The following is a 21,571-nucleotide window of genomic DNA, read 5'->3' as shown; positions in this document are numbered from 1 at the left end:
ATTTATAGAAATAAATGAAGTAATATTAACAAAGTTTTCACATCTATACTTTCTTTTTAATGGCAAAAAGTTTTACCCATGTGTTAGACTGCAATGGAATCATCAGATATCTGGCCAACTTTAGCAGAGGATATATTAAGAGTCCCTGCTTTGTCCCTATAAAAGCCACATTGTGAATATTTCTATTTTGTTGCACAGCAAAATAAAATATAAAACTACTACAAATCTACTACATAATCAGAATAACATAACAGTTTCCAAGTGGTAAAGCTGTAATCCCTAAATGTAAACCTGAGATGTAACAGACAAACGTCTATATACACACACCACATTTTACACAAGAAAATTGATTTCAGTTTAATATTTTATGCATATATTTATAAATATTATAAATGCACTTACGTATTACTGGTTTATATTACAGTATTTCGTTCTGCAGCACTCTAGCATACTCTTTTGAATTACCTCTGTTCTGTGAGAACTGAACACCGAACAAAACCATGCTTGTCTTTTGAAACCATCTGCAGCACCATTTCTAAAAGTGTCACAATCCGAAAATGCTATTTAAACTGCAAAAGAAAAACTCTGTACATCCAGAAAAATTTGTTCTTTCTACTACTTCTAGTTCCACAGCATTTCAGGAAATGAAAATAAATGAAATTATTTTCCTAAACCAGCGTCCTGCAAAATGAAGTGTCATAGAATGCATGAGTCAGTTTGCAGACACTTTACCACCTGTCAAAACCCATGAGAAGGGAAACCCAGAAGAAATCCTTGAAAGGCTTCCCAGATTTGCAGTCTGGTCCTCTGTAACTTTTTCAAATGAAAAGAAACACAACTCTGCTGCTTGGCTGTGTACGTCCTCATTGTCCTTACCTCAGTGGCCCTGATTCATCATCTCATCGCTTACCGAAAAGCATGCTTTTCTTTATTCTCTCAAGATTTGTCTCCCTATGTAATACAGGGCTTCCCCCTTGCCCAAACTTAAGTTGCAGTTTTAAGTCGCAGTTTAACATGTTTGAACCAGGCCTTCAAAACTGTATGAAACCAGCACTTCCAGAATAAATTAGGAAGGTAAAAGAACAAACTAGTGTGAGAGCGATTTCAGACATCCTGAAGCGACAGTCTTCCAGAATTAAAGCCAAACAAACTTGAAGCAAAATGGAACCAAAACCAAACCTGCCTGTGAACTGTAATACACTGCTAACCTGGCTATCTTGCCACTTCACTGCATGTTATCTATTTACTAATAAACAGGTTCTAAAAATATCTTAGAAGATAAATGTTTGTAAGAAACACCACATCTCTAGTGGAATCTAAGTCATTGACCTTGGGTTGTTTAATCTGTTGCTTGCGAAATACTGAGACAGCAGGATCTGAGATTGCCCCTTTTTGGCCAGCCAAACCTCTCATCTACCCAGTTCCCTATTGGTGAAATAAAGACAGTACTGCTGTGCTCACAGGATCGTTCTACAATCTCTTGTCTGGAGACTAACCCTAGTGCTCTTAATTTCCCCATCAGTCCATCAATTTTATGGTTGGAAATTCAGAGTTTTTAAGTGTTTGGATCTTAACCTTTATAAACATTCCATGGATATGACAAGCTCTATGTCACTACTGTTTTCACACGCCATCAACATTGCCATTTATACACCTCCTAAAAATTACCCAAATATTTTGTAGATCAAAACATTCCAGACCTTATTTAAGTGCTTCTGCTAAGTGACACTTATCTGTTGAAGGCTGCCGCCAGGCTGCCCCCATGAAGCTGGCTATTTTTTCACTTAAGTTCAGAGTTGTCATTGAAAAAATTACAATAATAGCAAGTCAGATGAAGAAATACAAAAAACTCTTTGCAGAGAAGGCACTCAGGTTGCAGTTGTTCTGGCAGTTAGCCATGAAATCAATCTGATAATTTACAACAGATTTCTAGACAGAATGGCTTAGATGAAAATCCCAATAAAATATACCTTTTATTGGCTGCATGATGGAAAGACCAGTGGGCGAACTTTTACATGATGAGGGTGGAGACACTATGCTGTAGTGCACAATGGAAGCAGCCTGTTGTGGCTTTGACTTTGATGAAGGTGGCAATAATGTAGGAGGTGATGGCTTCTGACTCGAATGGTTGCTATAAACTATGGAAGTAAAAGCAGTAAATAAGGCTACCATAAAAACAAAACCAAAACACCCCACACAGCTTTGGAGTATTTCATTTAGCTTTTCAGCAGGTCAAAGAGCTACCTCTCCTCTCTGTCCAAACCCAGAATGCTTAGTTTTCACCCTCTTCTCAGGAACTCTTAAGAAAATTGTTCCTCCTACTCCATTAAGTGAAATCTAGAGTGCTTCTTGAGTAGAAGAGCCAGGTATACTGCTTCCAAAACGTACCTTGCTTGTTCTATCAAATGTAAACCCAAACCTCAAAACACCCGTGCGGCTATTCAGGAAAAGATGGAAGTCATTCTGCTGACAACATATAGTTCCCATGTCTGTCTCCACTCACCAGCAGACGTGTAAAGCATTACGATGTACATTATTGAATTCTAAGGAAGTAACGTGAGAGCTTTCAATGATAAACAACTTGAGATGTCAAGTTAATCTACCTCCAACATAACTTCAAAAAATGGAACACAGAAGGAAATATATTACAGTAGTTAACTCTAATCAAACCCTTAATAGCAAATATCCAATCACCCAGCATAATAATAGCTAGACATTTTTGAAGTCTTTCAATAAAAACTGTATTCCCCCAACCTGCACACTGCTGTCCTTGAAGCTGCTGAGAGTTGCACGGTGATGATGTTCTAGGAAACTGTATTTGCTCTGATCCAGGAGGCTGCAAATATCCTACTGATGAACTGCAATAATAATAATAAAAAGAACATCACTAACAGGCATTTATGCTACACATCTGATCATGACTGCTGCATTTGCTGTCTACACGTACTGCAAATCACTGAGATTTTATTAATTTTAAAATCAGTATTATTCCCACCTACACCTGAATCTACTAATTCTTCAGAAGACTGAAGTTTCACCTCTTCCTTGGCAAGAACTTACGCCCTGCATACATTAAGAAGCTGTATTAATTCACCTCTTTTGATATACTGTTTTTGTGTCGATAGTGCTGTATCAGTATAAAGACATGTAGAATAATCATAAAAAGACAATTTGTTGTCTTGCCCAGTTAACCAGAATTAACTCTGAGTTAAATCCCCACAGAACCAGCCATGAGGATTTCAGGTGCAGTCCCTCAGGTGGAGGCTGGCCCCGTGCAGCCGAGCCAGTTTAGTGAGCACACCAAGGGAGCACACTTCTGCTTCGGGGTGAAGTAACCCAGCTTAAAGAGACGATTGCCTTCCCATGGCTTTTGCAAAGCAGGTGTGGGAAAAGAAAGATAAGGAGATAAATGACCTTTCATTTGTTTGTAATATGTAGGAAAAGGATAACTTTAAAAGTTTATTTATTCCAGGTATTTTTCAAGGCATTCAGGGGAAAAACAGGTAAGTAACAGACACTGGTGAATTCTGTCATACCACTAACTGACCATACAGCCAGAGTCAGGACATCAGGCTGGTGGACCACAATCAGAATGGTGCCTATAAAATCCTGTACTTCATTTCTGTACTAACTGATAAAGCAAACATTCTGAAGGAATGAGAAAAAAAAAATTACTTCAAACTGTGGAAAAAAAGTAGGTGTAAACCTGTTGGACTTGCCATTTCATCACAAGAAGTTTGTTCCATCCTTTGTCCCATAGTTCAATTATATAGCTCTTATTTAAAGATTCCCTTCCATTAAAGCCAACAAAACTCAGTGAAAACTAAACCAGATGGTTTTCTATCTGCATGGGATGTGTGCTCTCACACAGCTCCTCATCTACTGATAATAGTTTTCAATAGTGACCTGTAGCTTTTACACTATTCAGTTCCTGCAGAACAGTATCCTGCTTTCCTTGTCAAAGTGCAGCAACATAACTATTTTGATAAAAGCAAGATGCTGTCATTAGTTGCTAGCCTGCTCTGAATTCTTAACAAATGTTTCCCTGTTCAAAAGAGAGACACATTCTAAATGATGCAAAAGATCAAGCGACAAAACTTACTTCAAAAAAAGTCTGGGATTATGTCTACCTATGACTTCATAGAACCTCAAATATAACTACAGAGAGATAAAAAGAACCTTCAGATACAAAGAACAGGAATTCAGATTTAAGTAGATGAAGCCATGCAGTGATGACACAAATACTATTTAAGTCTCTGCACTTACAAAAGGATGAAGCAAGCTTCATACTGTTGCTGCTTGTTTAAAAGCTGCAAGCGAGGTATTTTTAAACGATGCACATTTGTAAGTTCAGAAAACTAGAGAAAGAAAAATTTGTAACAAGGATTAATCCTAATGAATTCTTTTAGGTATCTCTATCCGTTCTCTCACAAATACTCAAACTGTGTTGGGGACACATACGTATACACAGGGTGGTCTGTACATGCAGACCAATTTGCTGTTACCAAGGTAGGTAAAAAAAAAAAGTTATTTATCAAACAAAAGCCAAGCATAGGAAGAAGTTCCTATACTTGTTTCATCGACAGCTTTGTGCCAGCAGGCCTTATTAGCGACACAAAGTAAACCAAGCTCCTTCCAGACACAGCTCCAAAAACCAGGAATAAAAGTCAGTCTCTCTGAGATTCAAATTCTCTTTTCTCTGCACCTTATTAAAGTATTATCTTTGACAAAACCAGTGAATACGGACGGTCATCTTAAACGTTGCAGCAAAAAGGCACTGCTACTGAACACACTGGTGTTTCATGTACAAGAAAAGGAACACAGAAAACTTAAGACGTGAAACTGTGGTAAAGTATCACTGAAAGTGATATGGAAACAATGTTTTCCAGTCTAACAAGTATGTCCCAATTAAAGCAGTACTGGTTTTGCTTTAGTTCATTGCATAAGAGCAAAAATAAATAACGTGTCTGTAACTCTGCCTTTAAAATCTATTTTAATATATGCAATACTATAGCAGATCCTGTCAGTTATTACAAGCCAATTAAGCCTAGTTGCTGAGAAATCAAATAACCGAGTTCACCTCACCTTAAATTATTCTGTTGACCTGATGGAATGACACTGTAGTAGACTGGCATCCCTGTTGTGGGCAATCCTTGATTTGACTGACCTGGAATTATAACAGGCTGTTGATATGTCTGCTGGGGCACTGCTTGGGAACCTTGAGGCACCGAAACCTGAAATTGAGATCACATTAAGATTTTCTTCTGCAGACAAGGTTTCTTTCTGTCTCTTGACCATCACCTAGTTTGTGTAAGAATTTTTTAAAAAAATCCAGAAACTGAAAGATTTGGAGTTCTCTAAATGCAGAAGACTAGTGATAACAGTAGTTGAAATAATGGTGCTTTATTTAAAAAAACCCACTTTTTTATCCCCCACTCCCCCCCCCCGCCCCCAGTGGAAATGGTGGTTCCAAGGGACTCCATCCATTAATAAAAGAGATTCTCTCTACAACAGGAAGCGGGGTGGTGGGGAGGGAAATATTATGAGCTTTTTCTTCCCCATCCTTTGAATCACAATTAACACAGCACTTGACTTTCACCAGGATACAACTTGTGCCCTTGTGATAGATTTTCTTTTCACTTCAACTGTGGAATTTTTTGTTTTTTAATTTCTGTCCCCAGTCACCCTTGACACCTGCTTGCAGCTTTCTACCATTTACAAAGCAATGCACAAAAAAAAAAAAGCAAAAAAAAGCACTCAAACACAGAGAAGAACGATTGGAAAGTTCTGAATATATTACCCACCTGATAAGATGGCACTGAAGGATATGGAACAATCACACCTTGAATTTGATTCCCAACGTTGTTGTGTTGGCCACTGACTAGATTTTGATTCTGAGACTGATGAACTCCAACTAAACCCTGGTAGTTTTGCTGCTGGCTAGGCAAAACCTGGTAACCTGAAATTATACATTTAAATCTTATTTTGAAATAATGAACACAGTTTACACACAACTGCCCATGTGAAAATGTATGTATAGCATTTTCCAATGACTTTTTAGATCTGACAACTTCATAGCAGTTGAACTTATCATGCATATTAAAAGAAGCCAACATTACAATTAACAGATCTATTCATTTGGATCCAGCATGAAATATTATACGTACTATTTGCAATGCTGCTCCCATGCTTGCAATATTTATTTACACTTTGAGTTACATGCATTAACACCTTGATTTGGTTGGTGAAAGCTGAAAGCATTTGAACAAAGCATGCTAGATAGTATCAAAGCCAATTAATTGTCTATTATTATGAACAAGGCCATTCTAGGTACTTTAGTTTTGAAATTCTACTTATGCTAAATTCTACTGGTACCTCTGGTGCCCTAGGGATGAGAGCATCTTGGCTATGATTCAAAACTGAATCCCATTTCAAGGAAATTTGTGTAAGGCACATGGGCAAATCTTTTGAAAAAGGACAATTTCTACTGAAATCTGTAATGCTAAAAACAACTGGGAACTGAGAAAAATCTTCCAGGTAAAAGCCACATTCATATACAGTGGAAGACATATTCAAAGTTATCTTGGGGAAAAAAAAGAAAGATTTTCATATTCACACCTCTATAGTGCCTCTACAACAATTTATTATTACTTAAACTGGTATCCTCTGCTATCTTTCCAAAATGGCCTAAAAAAACCCAAAAAAACTGTAAGATACCAAGCATAAGTGCCAAACCCAAACAGGAAATCTGCGTATTTATTAGGTCCAGCCTTAACGTCCACTTTTTTTTTTTTTTTAAAGCCTATAGTGGGTAACTGCTACCATGATCAAAACACATGCAGAACACAAGTAAAGTTCTTTTTCTTGTATTCTATTATACAGGTATGTGCTACTTACCACATCAGCAAAAAACCCATAACTATCAGTGTTTCTGAGACAAAGCCAGTTATTGCTCCAGAATAACAAAACTGGGCTTGTCAAGATGCACTGACGGCAAGAAAAGTCTGTATTGAACTTGGACACATTCACATTCTACTGACCTTGACATTGCCCATGCTCCCTACCTGGGTATGGGACTATAATAAAAGCAAATATAGCTGCAAGCACTCACTGCATTTTTTTTAAAACTGTGTTTAAAAAATTGCATGGTCTATTTTGAAAAGAAATCAGTTAACACAAACCACTTCTTTTGTAAACAAAATCCAATGTTCATTGATTACATACATAGAAGGTACAATGAACACTGAATTAACAGTCTCAGCTGGCTGTCTCTGCAGAAATTGCAACAATGAAGACTAAAAAACTTCATACAATCCCATATTGCTTCAGAAAATTGAAGGGAAGAAGGTTCAGTTTGTTAAAACCAAGAGAGCTATTCATTAGAAACACACAACACACTAGAAATGTTTTCAGAGTACTACACAAAACTTCAGAACAATGCATGCTTGAATTAGGATTAGTAATTAGAAATTTTAATAACTCTTAAGTTTGAACTGTGCACAAAAATCAATCTGTAATAAACAAAATGCTTAAATGTACTTTGTTACAAAATTATCTACAACACCTAAAAAGCAGCAGAATGCGAAATTGCGGTATATGACGGATCCAATCAATACATCTGCAACCTAAACCTCTCATTTCCCAGAAATTGCAATGTAGCTGTGAATATTTTTCAGCTTTTTCTGGCACTTCCAGAGACAGACATGATCAATTTGGCAAGCAGAGAGAACTGGAACAATATAAATTGACTGCCAAGACGGTTCCCCACAGCGTTGAAGAATGCTCTATTTTTAGCTTCACAGTTTCACCTCTGCATAGCAAGTGGTCTGGCAGAAATGCAGCACTCAGCACAAAACCCACACGTGCCATAGCAGACTGTCTCATTACACAGAAATACTCCGAAACAGCAGATAAAAAGGCATGCTTCTTAATATTTACATAATGAAAAAGAAATCACTGTTAATAGAAGAAAAGTTAACTTACAGGATACAGAAATACATTTTCTGTATAACACATTAAGAGTGAGAAACAGCCTTTACTCAAGAACAGAAAAGCAAGTACAATCACTTGGTTAACAGGCTCCGAGCATAGCTTGATTACAACTACTACAGCTACAGCTATTACTACAACTGTAATAGTTTTATCACGGGCCATTCTGAAGCAGAAGCTAGTTGAACTTCAGCTGATGTTCCTACAGTAATCATAGTTCAGAGAAGATTTTTCATCAACCTGTAGTTAGGGTCTCATGGTAATGGAGCCCTCATTATCATGGTGATCAGAAATGCCTTTTGTGTAAAGAGTTTTCTTCTCCCAACATCTTTTGGGCAACCAAAGCATTTTTAATAAAAGTGAATCCCCCAAATGTTTCACTTGAAATCCTTTACAACGGAAGCCAGGAAGCAGCTGAAAAAGAGACCGGTTCACTGTGAGAAATGTAAACCTCTCAGACAGTGTTACGGCCCCGAATCCAACAGCTCATAAATAAAGTCAGGCCGCTGCATGATGTTAAACCAAAAGTGGCTTCAGTTGCCATGCTCTCAGAAGCTGCCATCTTTTATCTAAATTTGTGTTTGCAAAATTATTTCATTGTTAGTAACCACTTTATATAAGATGAATAAACCCCACAGCTTTTATGTAATCCAAGATTTGTAAATTCTCATTTTTGACCAGACACATTGCTACATTAGCCAAGTAACATGCTGCCTTTTGTCTCAAAAATAGCTGTCGCTAATACACATCAACCATTTCAGACGTAGCTGTGTCATCTTAATACAAATATTTCTGGTTTAAAATAAATCTACAAGAGAGACAATTTCAAAATGCACCATCTCATGAGCAGTTCACAGAATAGAAAACATGACACGGAACCTTCCATCTCTAGAATGCTGATTCTAATTTGCCTATAAAGCAGTAAATGAGAGCCTGCAAAGGCTAGGTAGCAATTTGGGAGATTTTGAGTTAAACACTATTATACAGTTGCTAGTAAAATACTTCTCTCTACCATCAGTGCTAGTAAACACCAGGTAATCAAACAAGACTGAATGGAATTATTGGCTGGACCACCCCTTCACTACTTAAATACGATCCCTTGGTGTCAGGGTTACAGGTACATTATCAAAGCAGTAAAGTTGCTCTCTGCATAGCTTTCCTATTTTATTTCTTCTAGGACACAGAGGGATATTTTAGCTGCTGATGCTTTTCACCCTGTCCACATTACAGGCAGCAAAATTCAGTTAAAACTTAAAGAGCTAAAAACATACAAGAAAGAAACTTACTTACCTAATAGCAACGGTTTCCTCCCTTTGCATCTTGGTGCTGATGCACCGTCACCCCGTGCTTTCAAATTCAGATTGTTTTGTTTAGCTACACACGTACACTGGGCTCTCTCCAATTTAGAGAGTTTGTGTGCTATTCACAGAGGGTGTCCCCATAAACGGGCAGCTAACCCCAGTGGAGCCTCACTTTTTGCTATTAAGTAGTCTAGGTATGAAAAATTCTGAGGAAGGAAAGCAGGTTGTGTAATGCAGTGGGATAACACACCTTTAACACTAGTGGATAAAACAAGTTGTAAAAATGAGTAATTTGTTTTTCTTTGAAAAATGTCAATATACTTTCACTTCAGAAGAGTGAAAAGTGGTGATCTATTTTGCAGGAAACAGGTACTAACAGTATTTTAAAATGATCTGACAACCCTCCCATAAGTGGGCATCACATCTTGATGATTCTGCAATGAAATAATCCTGTGTAAATTTGTGAACTGAACCCCGAATAACAACTTCAAGTGTTGCTGCTGTTGGAACACTTCCTAGACGAGGAAGAGGGAGCTAACCCTCTTACAGGCTACTTCATAGAACAGCTATAAAGAAATCCAGTTATTATTTGTAAAAGCTGATCTTTCATCCTATTTCTGTAGAGCAACATATAGGGGTGAGGGGAGAAATTAAAACATCCTTCTTCCTGAAGGAAGCTCAAAAGGACCCTAGGTGCAATGTATTCAACTAAGACATGGTATAAAAGCCTTATTTTTTAAGGATCTCTGCCACTAAACATCACTAGTTACTTCTCAGAGTTTTGACTCAGTCAAGATATTACTCAGAAGTAACTTTGCTTCAGGAATCCAAACCTTACTGAAGAAGTCATAACAATATTTGTAAGTATAGATTATCAGAATAATGGTAGCTACAGTTACAATTTGTAAGGAAAAAAGAAAACAGGAAAAAAAGGAGACAAATACAGCTTGATAATATTCATAGAAAAGTAACTCAGAAACAGTTGAAAAGTCTTTACTAAAAATAGGAGGAGCAGAAAACTAATTCCAACCACTGAAGTCTCATTATATATTCTATTCAATACCCAGATACCTTTAACCATTGGACAGAAAGACAAATTAAAACAGTATCACCAGTATCTTCTGCACAGCACTACTTTCATGCCACAACATCTAAAATTAGTATCCTTTGTTTAGAACTTTCAGCTAAGGTACTCCTCTGCAACCTTACATCATTTAAAGGTACTAATTCATCTTACTTTGCAAGTTAGTAACAAGTTAGTAACTAAGTTACAAGTTTAAGTTATTCGGTTCTAAACTTAAAAAATATTATCCTCCTATAATTAAAGTTACAGCATGAACCACTCATAGTAATGGCTCAAATCTCAAGTTTCATGAAGAGCTGATTCATATTTTCCACCTTAGTTACACTTTCTATCCCATATTTGAACTCCCTTATTTGAAAATTTAGAGCAAAATACGTTTCAAAAGCAAAACCAGGAGGAAATGCACAGGAGGTGTTCTAATGAAATGCTGAAAGAGTTCCACACACCTGTCTGCTGCCCAGGCTGTGCCAGTGGTTGGTTTTGTTGTGTGTTGTAATGGACAGAAACAGGTCGGTATTGTTGACTGGAGTGCGGATACTGATTGGGGGTACAATAACAAGCTGGCATCTAAAAACGAACAATTAAAAAGATTTACTGACTGCAAGTTTATAGAAGGCAGACACCTAAACAAACAATTACATGATAGAAGAAAGATGCAAAACTTATTAAGAGGTGCAGCTGATGATAAATAGCAGTTAAAAATACTTATACTACATAAATTCCCTCTTTAACAGCCAATTTCTTCTACTTTCAGTGCAGAAGTAACAGTTCCCAATTTCCACAAAGAAACATCCAAGATACTAGTAAACGCTGCAGAACATGAGTTTTACCAGTTACAGGTAAACAGGAAAACCTGGGTGATTATTGCTCCTCGAGTAAACTGAAGTCATTCATTTCAAAGCACATAAACCAGAAAACCCTCCCCAACCCCAGAATAAACACACACAGCTGCAGTTTAACAGGGAGCCTCACACCATATAAAAAGCTCATTAATGGAGGAGTGTAATCAGTTTTTAAATACAGGTTGTGGGAGGATGGAAATGGAGCCCTTGTACCTGTGGCACAGGTTGCTGCATATATCCCTGCTGCTGGAGTACTTGCTGGTTGACAGGGTGGCTAGATGTTGAGTAGCCTGGAGCAGAAACTGGCTGCCCAGAAGGTGGTGGAGGTGGGGCAGCTGCGATGATATAACCAGACTGCTGTGGGGGCTGGAGGACTACCGTGGACTGGAACATCGCAGTATGAGGTTCAGCGGGATCAGCAGGTGGCTGGCGGGCAAGACTCATATGGCTAAATTGTGATCCTAGGTTGTCTTGCTGCAGTAGTTCAAAAAAGGGAAAAAATTACATTCACAAATGTACGTTCATGAAAGAAAAGAATAAAATAGCCAAATATCTCATTAAGTTTCAGATATGCATGTCTCAAATTATTGTGCAATAGCAACATCAGCCAAAGAACAACAGGAAAGACCGAGATGGAACACAGTAGTAAATTATCTTCACAGCTGACAGCAGGAGAACATCCACATTCAGAGACTTCACTCATTTCACTGCAAATATTCCATTTCTGGATTACATCTGCCTCTACTTATTGTAAGAATTCAACTGTCAAAATTAAACTCAGAATTTGTGTCACTAACATTTTCTGTCTGGACTCCAAAGCTTGAGTGAAAACATCTAACCCCAGTTAAAATAGCAGAAGGCATTAGTATTGCTAAAGTAAATTTTGGTTTTAAGAGCTTAAGTTAATGAGGCTCTAATCCTCAGTAACAAGGCACATTCCTCAAACTTGGTATTATACTACATGCAAGGATTAATTTTTTTAGCCTGAAATCAAGTAACAGCTGCAAGAAATGTCTTCAAGTGGTTACCTACTATCTGTATTTTACTAACATCTGGAATGATGATACTGATTGCACTGAGCACTGCAGGAGTTCTGGGAAATTTGAAATGTCTATTACTGTAACCCCAAGCTCCTTTTCTTTGCAAGCAATTCAGCATCAAATTATCAACATGCTGGAAATTAGAAGTGATCACTAGTATTGTATTTGTCTGCTAAACAGGAAGATATGGTTCATCAAAAGTGGACTCTCCAAACATAGAGAAACATTAGAAATATTTTAAGACCACCTGATCTTCTCTTAGATCATCCTGAAGAAGATAGCAGTTAATCAAGAAAGAGTAAGTGCAAGCTCTGTCTTTTACTGATTAGCTGTGTTCCATTTTATGATGAAATTTTATCGTTCTGAGGCTAAAGATATTCTTAATTACTACTGGAAATATGATTTTGCACCAAAAACTTTATTTAGAATACCTTTACAGCTTAAAAAGCTGTATTTTCATTAGATTACCAATCTAACTTCAGCTTGGGCATTTCATTCTTTAATGATGTTTATTAATGCAACTATAATGCTTTTCTACGTTGGATTTTACATTCTGCTTTTCATAGTACCTAGTTTAGAGAGTAGATACTGACATTTAATTATGAGTTAATATTATCTCTAAAAATGTCCAAAGGATAAACCCAAGCAATGCCCATTTATTTCTGTTACACTACCAATATGAGTAAATTCTGATCTGGTCAGTTTGTCTTACAGTGCTGTACAGTGCAACCACGACTAACTACTGAAACATGGTATTATCAATAATGGATAAAGCAAACTTTCCTGGTACTGACCACACGTGTTGCATTTAGATTATGAACCAAGACCATCAAATCCTTCTCACTAGGTTACTTAAGTTACCATCAGCAGGAATAAATTTTTGAAACTGCCAGCACACTTCGGATTTAAACCCGTTTCCTGAATGTGAAATGCTTTGAAGTTATTATAAACCTGAAAGGAGTTTCATTCTCTGCTTTAACAACTGTATGTCTAACAATGATTGTGAGTCACAGCATAGAGACCCCTGAACTAGCTGCTACTAACAGCTATTTAGTCATACGCTGCATAGGAAGCTCACGCTGGTTAATTAACCATTCTCATGTCGTTACTACGGAGGTAAGTTACGCTAACTGCAGTCCACAGGTATGCAAACTCTAAAGTAACAGGAGAAACAACATCGCTAACAACAAAACACCCTCCCTGAAGTGCAAATCCTTTTAGAATTGTATACCTAAAGTACACATAACAGTTCCAATAGTCTTAATTATATGCATGCTATAGAATTCAGATAAATCTATATCTATCATTACAAGATATTTCTAATTAACATTGAAAATAATAACACAACAAAACCTCTGAATACATACTAAAATGGCTATTGTATAACACTGTGGTGGGTTTACCCTGGCTGGCTCCTAGGTGCTCACCACGCTGCTCTATCATTCCCCCATCCTTAGCAATACAGGGGAAAGAAAGAAGATGAAAAGCTCATGGGTCAAGAAAAGGACTGGGAGATCGCTCACCGGTTACCATCACAGGCTACACAGACCCGACTTGGGGAAGATTCATTTCATTTATTGCCAATCAGTGAGCAAGTAGGATAGTGAAAAATAAAAACAAAACTAAAATCAGCTTCCCCAACCCCCCTGCTTCTTCCCAGGCTCAACTTCACTCCCAACTCTTCTACCTTCTCCCCCTGCATGTCACGGGGACAGGGAATGGGGGCCATGATTGGTTTGTATCACTTTGTCTTTGCTGCTCCTTCCTCCTCAGGGGGAGGACTCCTCACACTCTTCCCCTGCTCCAGCGCGGGTCCTTCCCACGGGGTGCAGCCCTTCAGGAACGGGCTGCTCCAGCGTGGGTCCCCCCCGTGGGGTCATAAGTGCTGCCAGGAGCCTGCTCCTGCCCTCCATGGTCTGCAGGTTCCTTCAGGGCACCCCTACCCGCTCTGCTGTGGGATCCTCCCCGGGCTGCAGGGGGAGAACCTGCTTCACAGTCACCTTCTCCCCAGGCTGCCGGGGAATCTCTGCTCCAGCAGCTGGAGCACCTCCTCCCTTTTCTCCTTCCCACCTTGATGTCTGCAGAGTTGTTTCTCACTCCTCTCCCTCACAGCATTTTTTCCCCTCTCAAATACATTATCACAGAGATGCCACCAGTGTCGATGACTGACTCAGTTTTTGCGCAGCGCAGGGTCAGTCTTGGAGCTGCCTGAAATTGGCTCTGTCTGACATGGGGGCAGCTCCCGGTCTCTCCTTGCAGAACCACTCCTGCTACCAAAACCCTGCCACATAAACACAACTCGAACATGTATTCATTAGAGTACCAGAGCAGTGTGGGGAGTTGGGAAGCCTCAAATTTTTGACCTGGACTCTAGTTCAGATTTTGCCTTGAATAACTCTTCTCCTTTACAAGGTTTCAGTTTCAATTTATGTCGGGTTCTTTTTTGTTTATCTGTTTTGGTTTTTTTTTTAAAACACAAAAGACTACTATAATTCATTCCCAGCTTCTATTTATTAAACAAGGGATGCTAGTGAAGCAGGATCATTAAGAGTTCTGGCAAAGAGTTTAGAAAAAGGTAACCTCAAAAACCAGAACAATGATCCCTCAAAATGTATTAGTGTTCAGCAGAAGAGCAAGCAATCAAAGAAACAACAAGAAAGGATGGAAAGAGGTTAATCCAGAGACATAAAAAGGTACTGACTGGCCAACAATAGCAAAAAACAATAGCATTGAAAGGCTGTTCCTTTTCAAAGGGAAATAATATATATCTAGAGATATATAGACATAGTCCTAATTGTATACATTTCTGCTGAACTTGAAATAAATACGTTAAAATCTCAGGAACTATTTCCCCCCGCTCAGGTAATATTTTACTGTGACTGAAAAGCTAGCCAGTCATTACACTGGTATCACACACCATCTTCAAACAACCAAGCAAAGGTCAGCATCCACTAAAGATTAACCCGTGCAGAGAGGAGATGAACAGATGATATAATACCACAGAATATTGCTGTGTAGAGGAGACTGGCAGGAGCGGGGGTGGATAAGAGACTGCAGAGTACTGAACAGGCTGGGAAGAAGGCTGCAGAGGCCGCATAGGCTGAAGAAATAACAGGTTTATAAACACAGTTAACATCAGAGCAAGAGAAGTGAAAACAAAGTCAAAGTCTTTTGTAATAGAAAAAAGCAACTCTGCTCCATTACCAGAAAGGGAATGGATACATTTTTTTTTCAAGTTCAAGACTGCGCAGAATGAAAACAGAGGTGATTTTCAGTATCTCTGTCTCTCAGCAGAAATACATTTGCTTTATTAGTTATACATTATATTAGCTATGAGTCAGCAAATAGCTTTTATTTGACATTCACTGGTTCTTTAAGAGATTTTCAAAATTATAAAATAAAAACCACATGTGCATTCTAAATACAAGCTGTTTCAAAGCATCTAAAGACAGAATGAATCTACTACTAACCCCAGATTAAACCATATTACTTTCACTTATTTAACAATACTAAAATATTTTCTCTAGATCATGGTTATTTGAACATCAGAGAGGTATAATTGCTGACAATGTTTTGGGCAGGTTCAAATCCAGTATCCCTAAGAAGGCAATCACAGAAGTAGTAAAGAATTTGTGAAGAAAACCACAAATACCACATATAAAACCACATACCACTTCCATAAACTAGATAGTGAGAAAGAGTACAAATAAACCTTTTTCAAAACAGACCATCTCTACTGTGGCATACGCAGGTATCCTGAGCAGAAGACGTGAATAGGGAAAACGAACAAAGATAAAGGTTTAGATGAAGGTCTATAAATAACTTTTTGATAAAATTTGAGAACAATTTGAAAATACCACAGGAGACTACAGCCAGTAGCTTGGTGCCTGAAATAGCTACTGTGAAAAGAGGTAGAACCCTGCATTCTGCTGCCCATACACACTCTTTGCTTTGCTTTTCTTCAAGGGCTGAGGTTATCTTTAATCTGGCCCATTATACTAAATTCCTCTTGTACAAGACAAGAATAAAATACATCCCGTACTTCTGTGTGCAGTTTTGTGAGCAGAGTAAGCCAAACTGCTACTAAAGAGGCATTCATGCTCTATCAGTCCTGTGGTGGTCTGACCTTGGCTAAATGCCAGGTACCCACCAAGTCGCTCTATCACTTCCCCCCTCTTCTCCCTGGTCCCCCAAGTCCTAAGCCACCTCTTTTGTGCCATGAGTACTGCTTGGGCAGTACAGCCCAAGAATTCATCCAGCTAAAAAATAACCTTAAGACAAGGAGACAGAGATTTCAGTTGGATTAACTCTCTTCCCAGATTGCTGACTAATGCCAGGAGTAACCACACAGCATGCCTAAGGACGAAGGCAGAGCCACTTTTCCAGAGCAATCTAGGCTTGGTATGTTTTTTGATACTGTAACGTTTTCATACTAAAACATTTGTATTTTTAAGAAAAGCTGCCTACCATGTTCAGTTATTAGCAGAACTGATAGTTCTGAAGTCTGGAGCGGAAAAAGTCCAGTTACCCATACCTGTGTAGCTATTACTTCTTAACTTACGCTTCGACAGAACAAACCTACTGATCCCCTGTTATCAGACAACAATACGACAGTATCAGTCATCAACACGAGTGTCATGTGTTTGACATGTGCACCTGTGAGAGGATGTGATTAGCTGCTGGCTGTTGCTGAGGTGGTGCGGGAATAGGTGGCTGTTGCGGAGGTCCAGGCACTTGGGTCCTAACAGGTTGCTGAGGCATAGGAGGATTGTACACAACTGGAGTGCCATCTGGATTAAGGAATGGCTGACCTGGGAAGTTGAAAGAGAACAAACACAAGCAAATGACAGCCAGCTGCATCATCTAAGTTTGGAGAAAATAAAGACAAATGTATTTACAGTAGGCAAAGTGAATACAATAATAAAATTTGAAAATAAGTCATACTGTTTTATACGACACATTTATGCCAAATCCCCACAAATATATTTATGATACCAATAACTAAAGAGACCTCATTTGACAAACTACATGCAGTTAAAGAACAAAACATTTAAGATAAACAAAGATACCACAGTCTTTACTTGGTGAACACAAATAAATATTTGTTGTATCCTGCTTGTCTTGAAAACTCATTTATAATTAAGTGGATTGAAAAGGACGGGAGTAATAAAGGAAAACCCTACTTTTAAAAATACTACTTTAAGGACCTTTTAAAAGGCCATTAAATGAATCTCCTTTAATCAGTTTGAACACCAGTCAGAACACAGGACAGCTTAAAGGCAAATATTTTAAAAATATATATAAAGCAGTAGCTGTAATAGTATTCCCATAACTGCTAATGAGATTACTGTTAAAGGACTCTCTTCCCCTATTTATAAATGAGTTGGCCTTCAGCTTTCAAATACAATAATGTAGTATTATTCTCCTATTTGTTTGCAACTTCAGTATTACAGCAGTAGACTAGTGAAAAAGAATTAAAAAATAAACTACTTAAAAGTAAATCATAAACAAATAGTGATTTATGTTGGTGCCTGGGTTGGGAAAACCCAAAACAAATCAATGGAACAACAGATTAGCTAGCAAGGACCTGTGTCTAGCTGCTTAATGACACCTCTTGCACTGGCCTATTTTGATGCTTAAGGTCCAAATACTGATATAAATTTTTCACTCCTCTGATACAAATATTTTCTTGTCTGAGATTCTTTCCATAAAGGTATAAACTGAGACTAAAGCCTTTGCACCCTCGCCAGGGTCCTGTCGAAGTACACTAATGCTCCTTCAGACTTCTTCATCCCATCATACTTAAATGCAACTGGCCAACGTAAAACTGTAGAAGTGACTGAAGAGAGGACTGAGGCAAGACATAGACAGGAAGCATGAACTGACTTGCAAAAATAAGCTATATATCATGCAGGTGATCAAGATATATCCAATTTAGCTTAATGGATTTCTCTTTAATGCTCAAGAATTGGGAATGTTCACATAAATAGAGAGTCAGATTTTCTTCTTTGCTTGTACCACTTCCTGGTAATCATGGGAGCTTAACTTGTTTCTGGTCATGACTGAATAAGAACTGCCTTTTCCTAATTACCATCTGCAACTACTGAGAAGAATGACTCTCTAGGCCTAAGGTCACAAGATGCTCTGTCAGAAATGCTGAGAAACTAATCTGTGTTTCTTGAACTCTGTCATTTGGAACAATAAAGCCAGTTATTGAACAGTTACAGAATATGATTTGAGTACACTAAGTCAAAAGTTTATCTGGACCTAGACATTCCTTCCTCTGGAAGTGTACTTTATCTTCTATTAGACACTCATTAGACATCAACATAAACTTCTGTTATGAAAGGCTATTGAGTGGTTTAAATACATAAGAGATGGATAAAATGTAGGAAGAATCACAATTCTGAAAATCACACTAGTTTTAAGGAGAGTCAAGTCTGCCTTTTCTGAGGGGGGTGCAAATAAAGATGCTTTCAGATGAAAAACTCTCACAATCACATTTGTTTCTCTGCCCTTCCCTGTTGCTATGTGGAAGTCCCATCAATGTAACAGGGAAAATGACCAACAGTACAGGAGGAAGAAAGTGAAACCAATCACACGCAGAATATTGACAAGCATGTAACTGAAATGAAGATGACTCAAAAGCTGCTATTTTTTAAATGACAAAACTATCATGTTTTACATGAAATCACTTTCAAGCTGATGATATCATTTCAGTGCCTGCAATAGCTGTTTTGCTGTACAGTAACTCTAAAGATTTTAGCATGGTCATGCTATAAACTCATAATATGAAAAATGACAGCCAACATTCTTCATATTTCATGTAGACTATGAAGTACTCCAGTGTATACGAACACCAAAACCACTTATTTTGCTAGCAAAAGTTCTTCACTAATCATCATACTTGTCTTCAGATGCTCAACACACAATGCAAAATTCACGTGTAAGATGTACAACTGTCGCATTAGCACTAGAAAAACTAAGTCAATAGTGCTGTTGTCCAGAACCTAGATCTAAGATGGCAAATACATCCTCCTTCAAATCCAATGGCTATCTGTGAAAATTAGATGCTACAGCTAGTCAATTGTAACCAATTTTTTAGCAGGGTTAGCTTAAACCATTTATACAGTATAGCATTTAAGAGAAACCTTAGGCAGTATATCAATATGCCGAATCAATTAAAAAATATAAAATTTTGTATATAACAGCAATTGATTTATATTAAGGAAAAATAAATTTATCTAATTCAATGTTAAACCTTTTAGTTATAGAAGAGAAATAATTTAGTAACTGATCATTTTAACCAGCCCAGTGAGAAAGCTTTAGTTTAAAACATCACATGCAGTTATATTCAAACACAATAAAGTCCATCTACAGAATGATGAGAAATATATCCTGAAGTATTTTCTTTTCTACAAGGAAAACAAACCTTTAAACTAAAATTTTTAGGATTTCTTAACCTCCACAATAAAGTAAAAGTTTGCCCAGGGAATGCTAATGAATCATTTAATCCAGACAAGTAGTTACACATCTCCTTGCACCTACATTATGAAGTATCAATTTCCTACTACTTACTAAAAATATCAGTATTGGCCAATTACACCAACATTGACTTAATCCTGTTTTAAAACTGACAAACAGAAGTTTAGAAATAGCATATAGTCTCATGCTTATTTCTTTAACTTGTATTAAGTCAGTGTCATGAGCATAGACACAAGAATATGCTACAACAAACAAAACGAAGGATGATAAATTCTTTCAAGTCAATATGAATACTTCAGGCTCTCTCACCTCACTGAAACTGTTTTATAGTATAACTGGGAAAGACTTTTTCCTCTCCCGAAAAAAGCCAAAACAATTAAAGTTATTCCGGATAATAAATCATGGGATCTTCATATTCTGTGCAAGTCACTCATTTAAAATTTTACATATGTTAAAACTCTACTAGAGAAAAATCAAGTGAGTTTACTTATGCCTTTGATCCTACAGTCATGCTTTCTTTTTAAATTAAGTGCAGTGAACAAACACAACCACAGAAAAAAAATAAAGAGAAAAAGAAAAGGACAGTACTGACACTCAGCCTTATGTAAACACTCGTGCATTCTTCTCCAAGCTCTCAATTGTAACAAACACATCCACAAGCGTGTACCAACCTGTTTGAGGGTTGATCAGAATACTGCCAGGCGGTATGCCTGCCGCTTCCAAGGGAAGCAAAAAGAAGCTAGTGCTAGTAGGTGCCACTTGCCCGCTTATGCCACCATCAAAGGAAAGAGAGTTACTAGTGCTGACAGTTGGATAGACGGCAGGCGTGCCATGAGAAGGCTGGCTTAGAGCTGGCACTGGAAGAGGCTGCTGGGTGTGAGAAAGAGAACCCGTGGATGACCCTACACTACTAGAAGACTCTGAACCTAGGAAAGGAGTAACGAGAAATTGTTTTTACCTAGAGACAGAAACATTGTGCTCACTTAAAATATATACTTGTAAAAGCTTACCCTTAAAGCTTAGTGTTAATACATTATCAAACAGTGGCCTTTTCAATAACTCCCCCTTCATCTCCCCTGCAATACCATTACAAGATTCCTTCTGTGAACCAAGGGTCAATTCAGCACTGCTTTGCACTGTAAAGTGAGGCTTTCATATCTAGCTCTGATTTTCTGCACAGAAAATACATGCCTGTGCATGTGCTAATGTTCAGTTCATCCACAATTCATTTAAGGGATTGGTCACTCACTCCAAAATGATGCATGCACGTGTATCAGTTGGATACACCGAAGCGATGGACACACAGCCTGCAACTATCTCAGCAGGCCATGGGGTAATGTGGATGCAGAGGGCCCAATGCCCTTTCAGATACGCTGGCTAAATTCACATGCTCTGTAGACAGCCTGCATGCAAGCAATGACCATTTTTGCTTTACTACTAGATGTCAGAGATCTCCTCTGACTCACCTGTTGGACAAATTGCGGAATACTAAAACGCCCAAAACTATTTTTTTCCTCCTCTGACAATTTTCAGACTAAAATCAAGAATACAGCTGGAAAAAATGATGGCAATAGGGTAGCTTTAGCCTAGTTTTATGCAACAATTCAAAGTTCAAAAGGAGTATAAAATAGCTCATTGAAAGCAATAATCATTTTACAGATATGAATGACTATAAACATTGCAAGGCAGTGGAGAACCAGGCCCTGAGCTTCCTGAAAGCCAATGCATGCAGCTAAAAGCAATATTCCAAAAGTCCAATATAGAGAGATCTGTACAACTGCACTGTTGCTAGATCACTCTATACCTAGATCTCTAGGTATACAGTTTATC

General features: G+C 38.0%; 1 protein-coding gene across 12 annotated transcripts in view; it reads right to left on the bottom strand.

Annotated features, from left to right (window-relative positions):
* R3HDM1 (R3H domain containing 1) overlaps positions 1 to 21,571 on the bottom strand; it is a 54,851-nt gene that overhangs the window by 6,331 nt on the left and 26,949 nt on the right. For 5 of the 12 annotated variants that reach the window (XM_074873742.1, XM_074873746.1, XM_074873744.1 and 2 more), the window contains 9 exons: positions 20,413 to 20,667; positions 16,913 to 17,067; positions 15,255 to 15,356; positions 11,430 to 11,690; positions 10,821 to 10,941; positions 5,805 to 5,959; positions 5,086 to 5,234; positions 2,755 to 2,858; positions 1,971 to 2,138 (listed from right to left, as the gene is read on the bottom strand). In XM_074873742.1, the coding sequence (XP_074729843.1) occupies positions 1,971 to 2,138; positions 2,755 to 2,858; positions 5,086 to 5,234; positions 5,805 to 5,959; positions 10,821 to 10,941; positions 11,430 to 11,690; positions 15,255 to 15,356; positions 16,913 to 17,067; positions 20,413 to 20,667 (1,470 nt within the window). The remainder of the gene's footprint in view (positions 1 to 1,970; positions 2,139 to 2,754; positions 2,859 to 5,085; positions 5,235 to 5,804; positions 5,960 to 10,820; positions 10,942 to 11,429; positions 11,691 to 15,254; positions 15,357 to 16,912; positions 17,068 to 20,412; positions 20,668 to 21,571) is intronic. The other 7 variants (XM_074873743.1, XM_074873750.1, XM_074873751.1 and 4 more) reach the window with 7 other exon arrangements.

This window comes from Strix uralensis, chromosome 6, assembly GCF_047716275.1.
Source record: "Strix uralensis isolate ZFMK-TIS-50842 chromosome 6, bStrUra1, whole genome shotgun sequence".
Classification (NCBI taxonomy): Eukaryota; Metazoa; Chordata; class Aves; order Strigiformes; family Strigidae; genus Strix; species Strix uralensis.
This window is presented reverse-complemented; position numbering and strand designations above follow the sequence as displayed.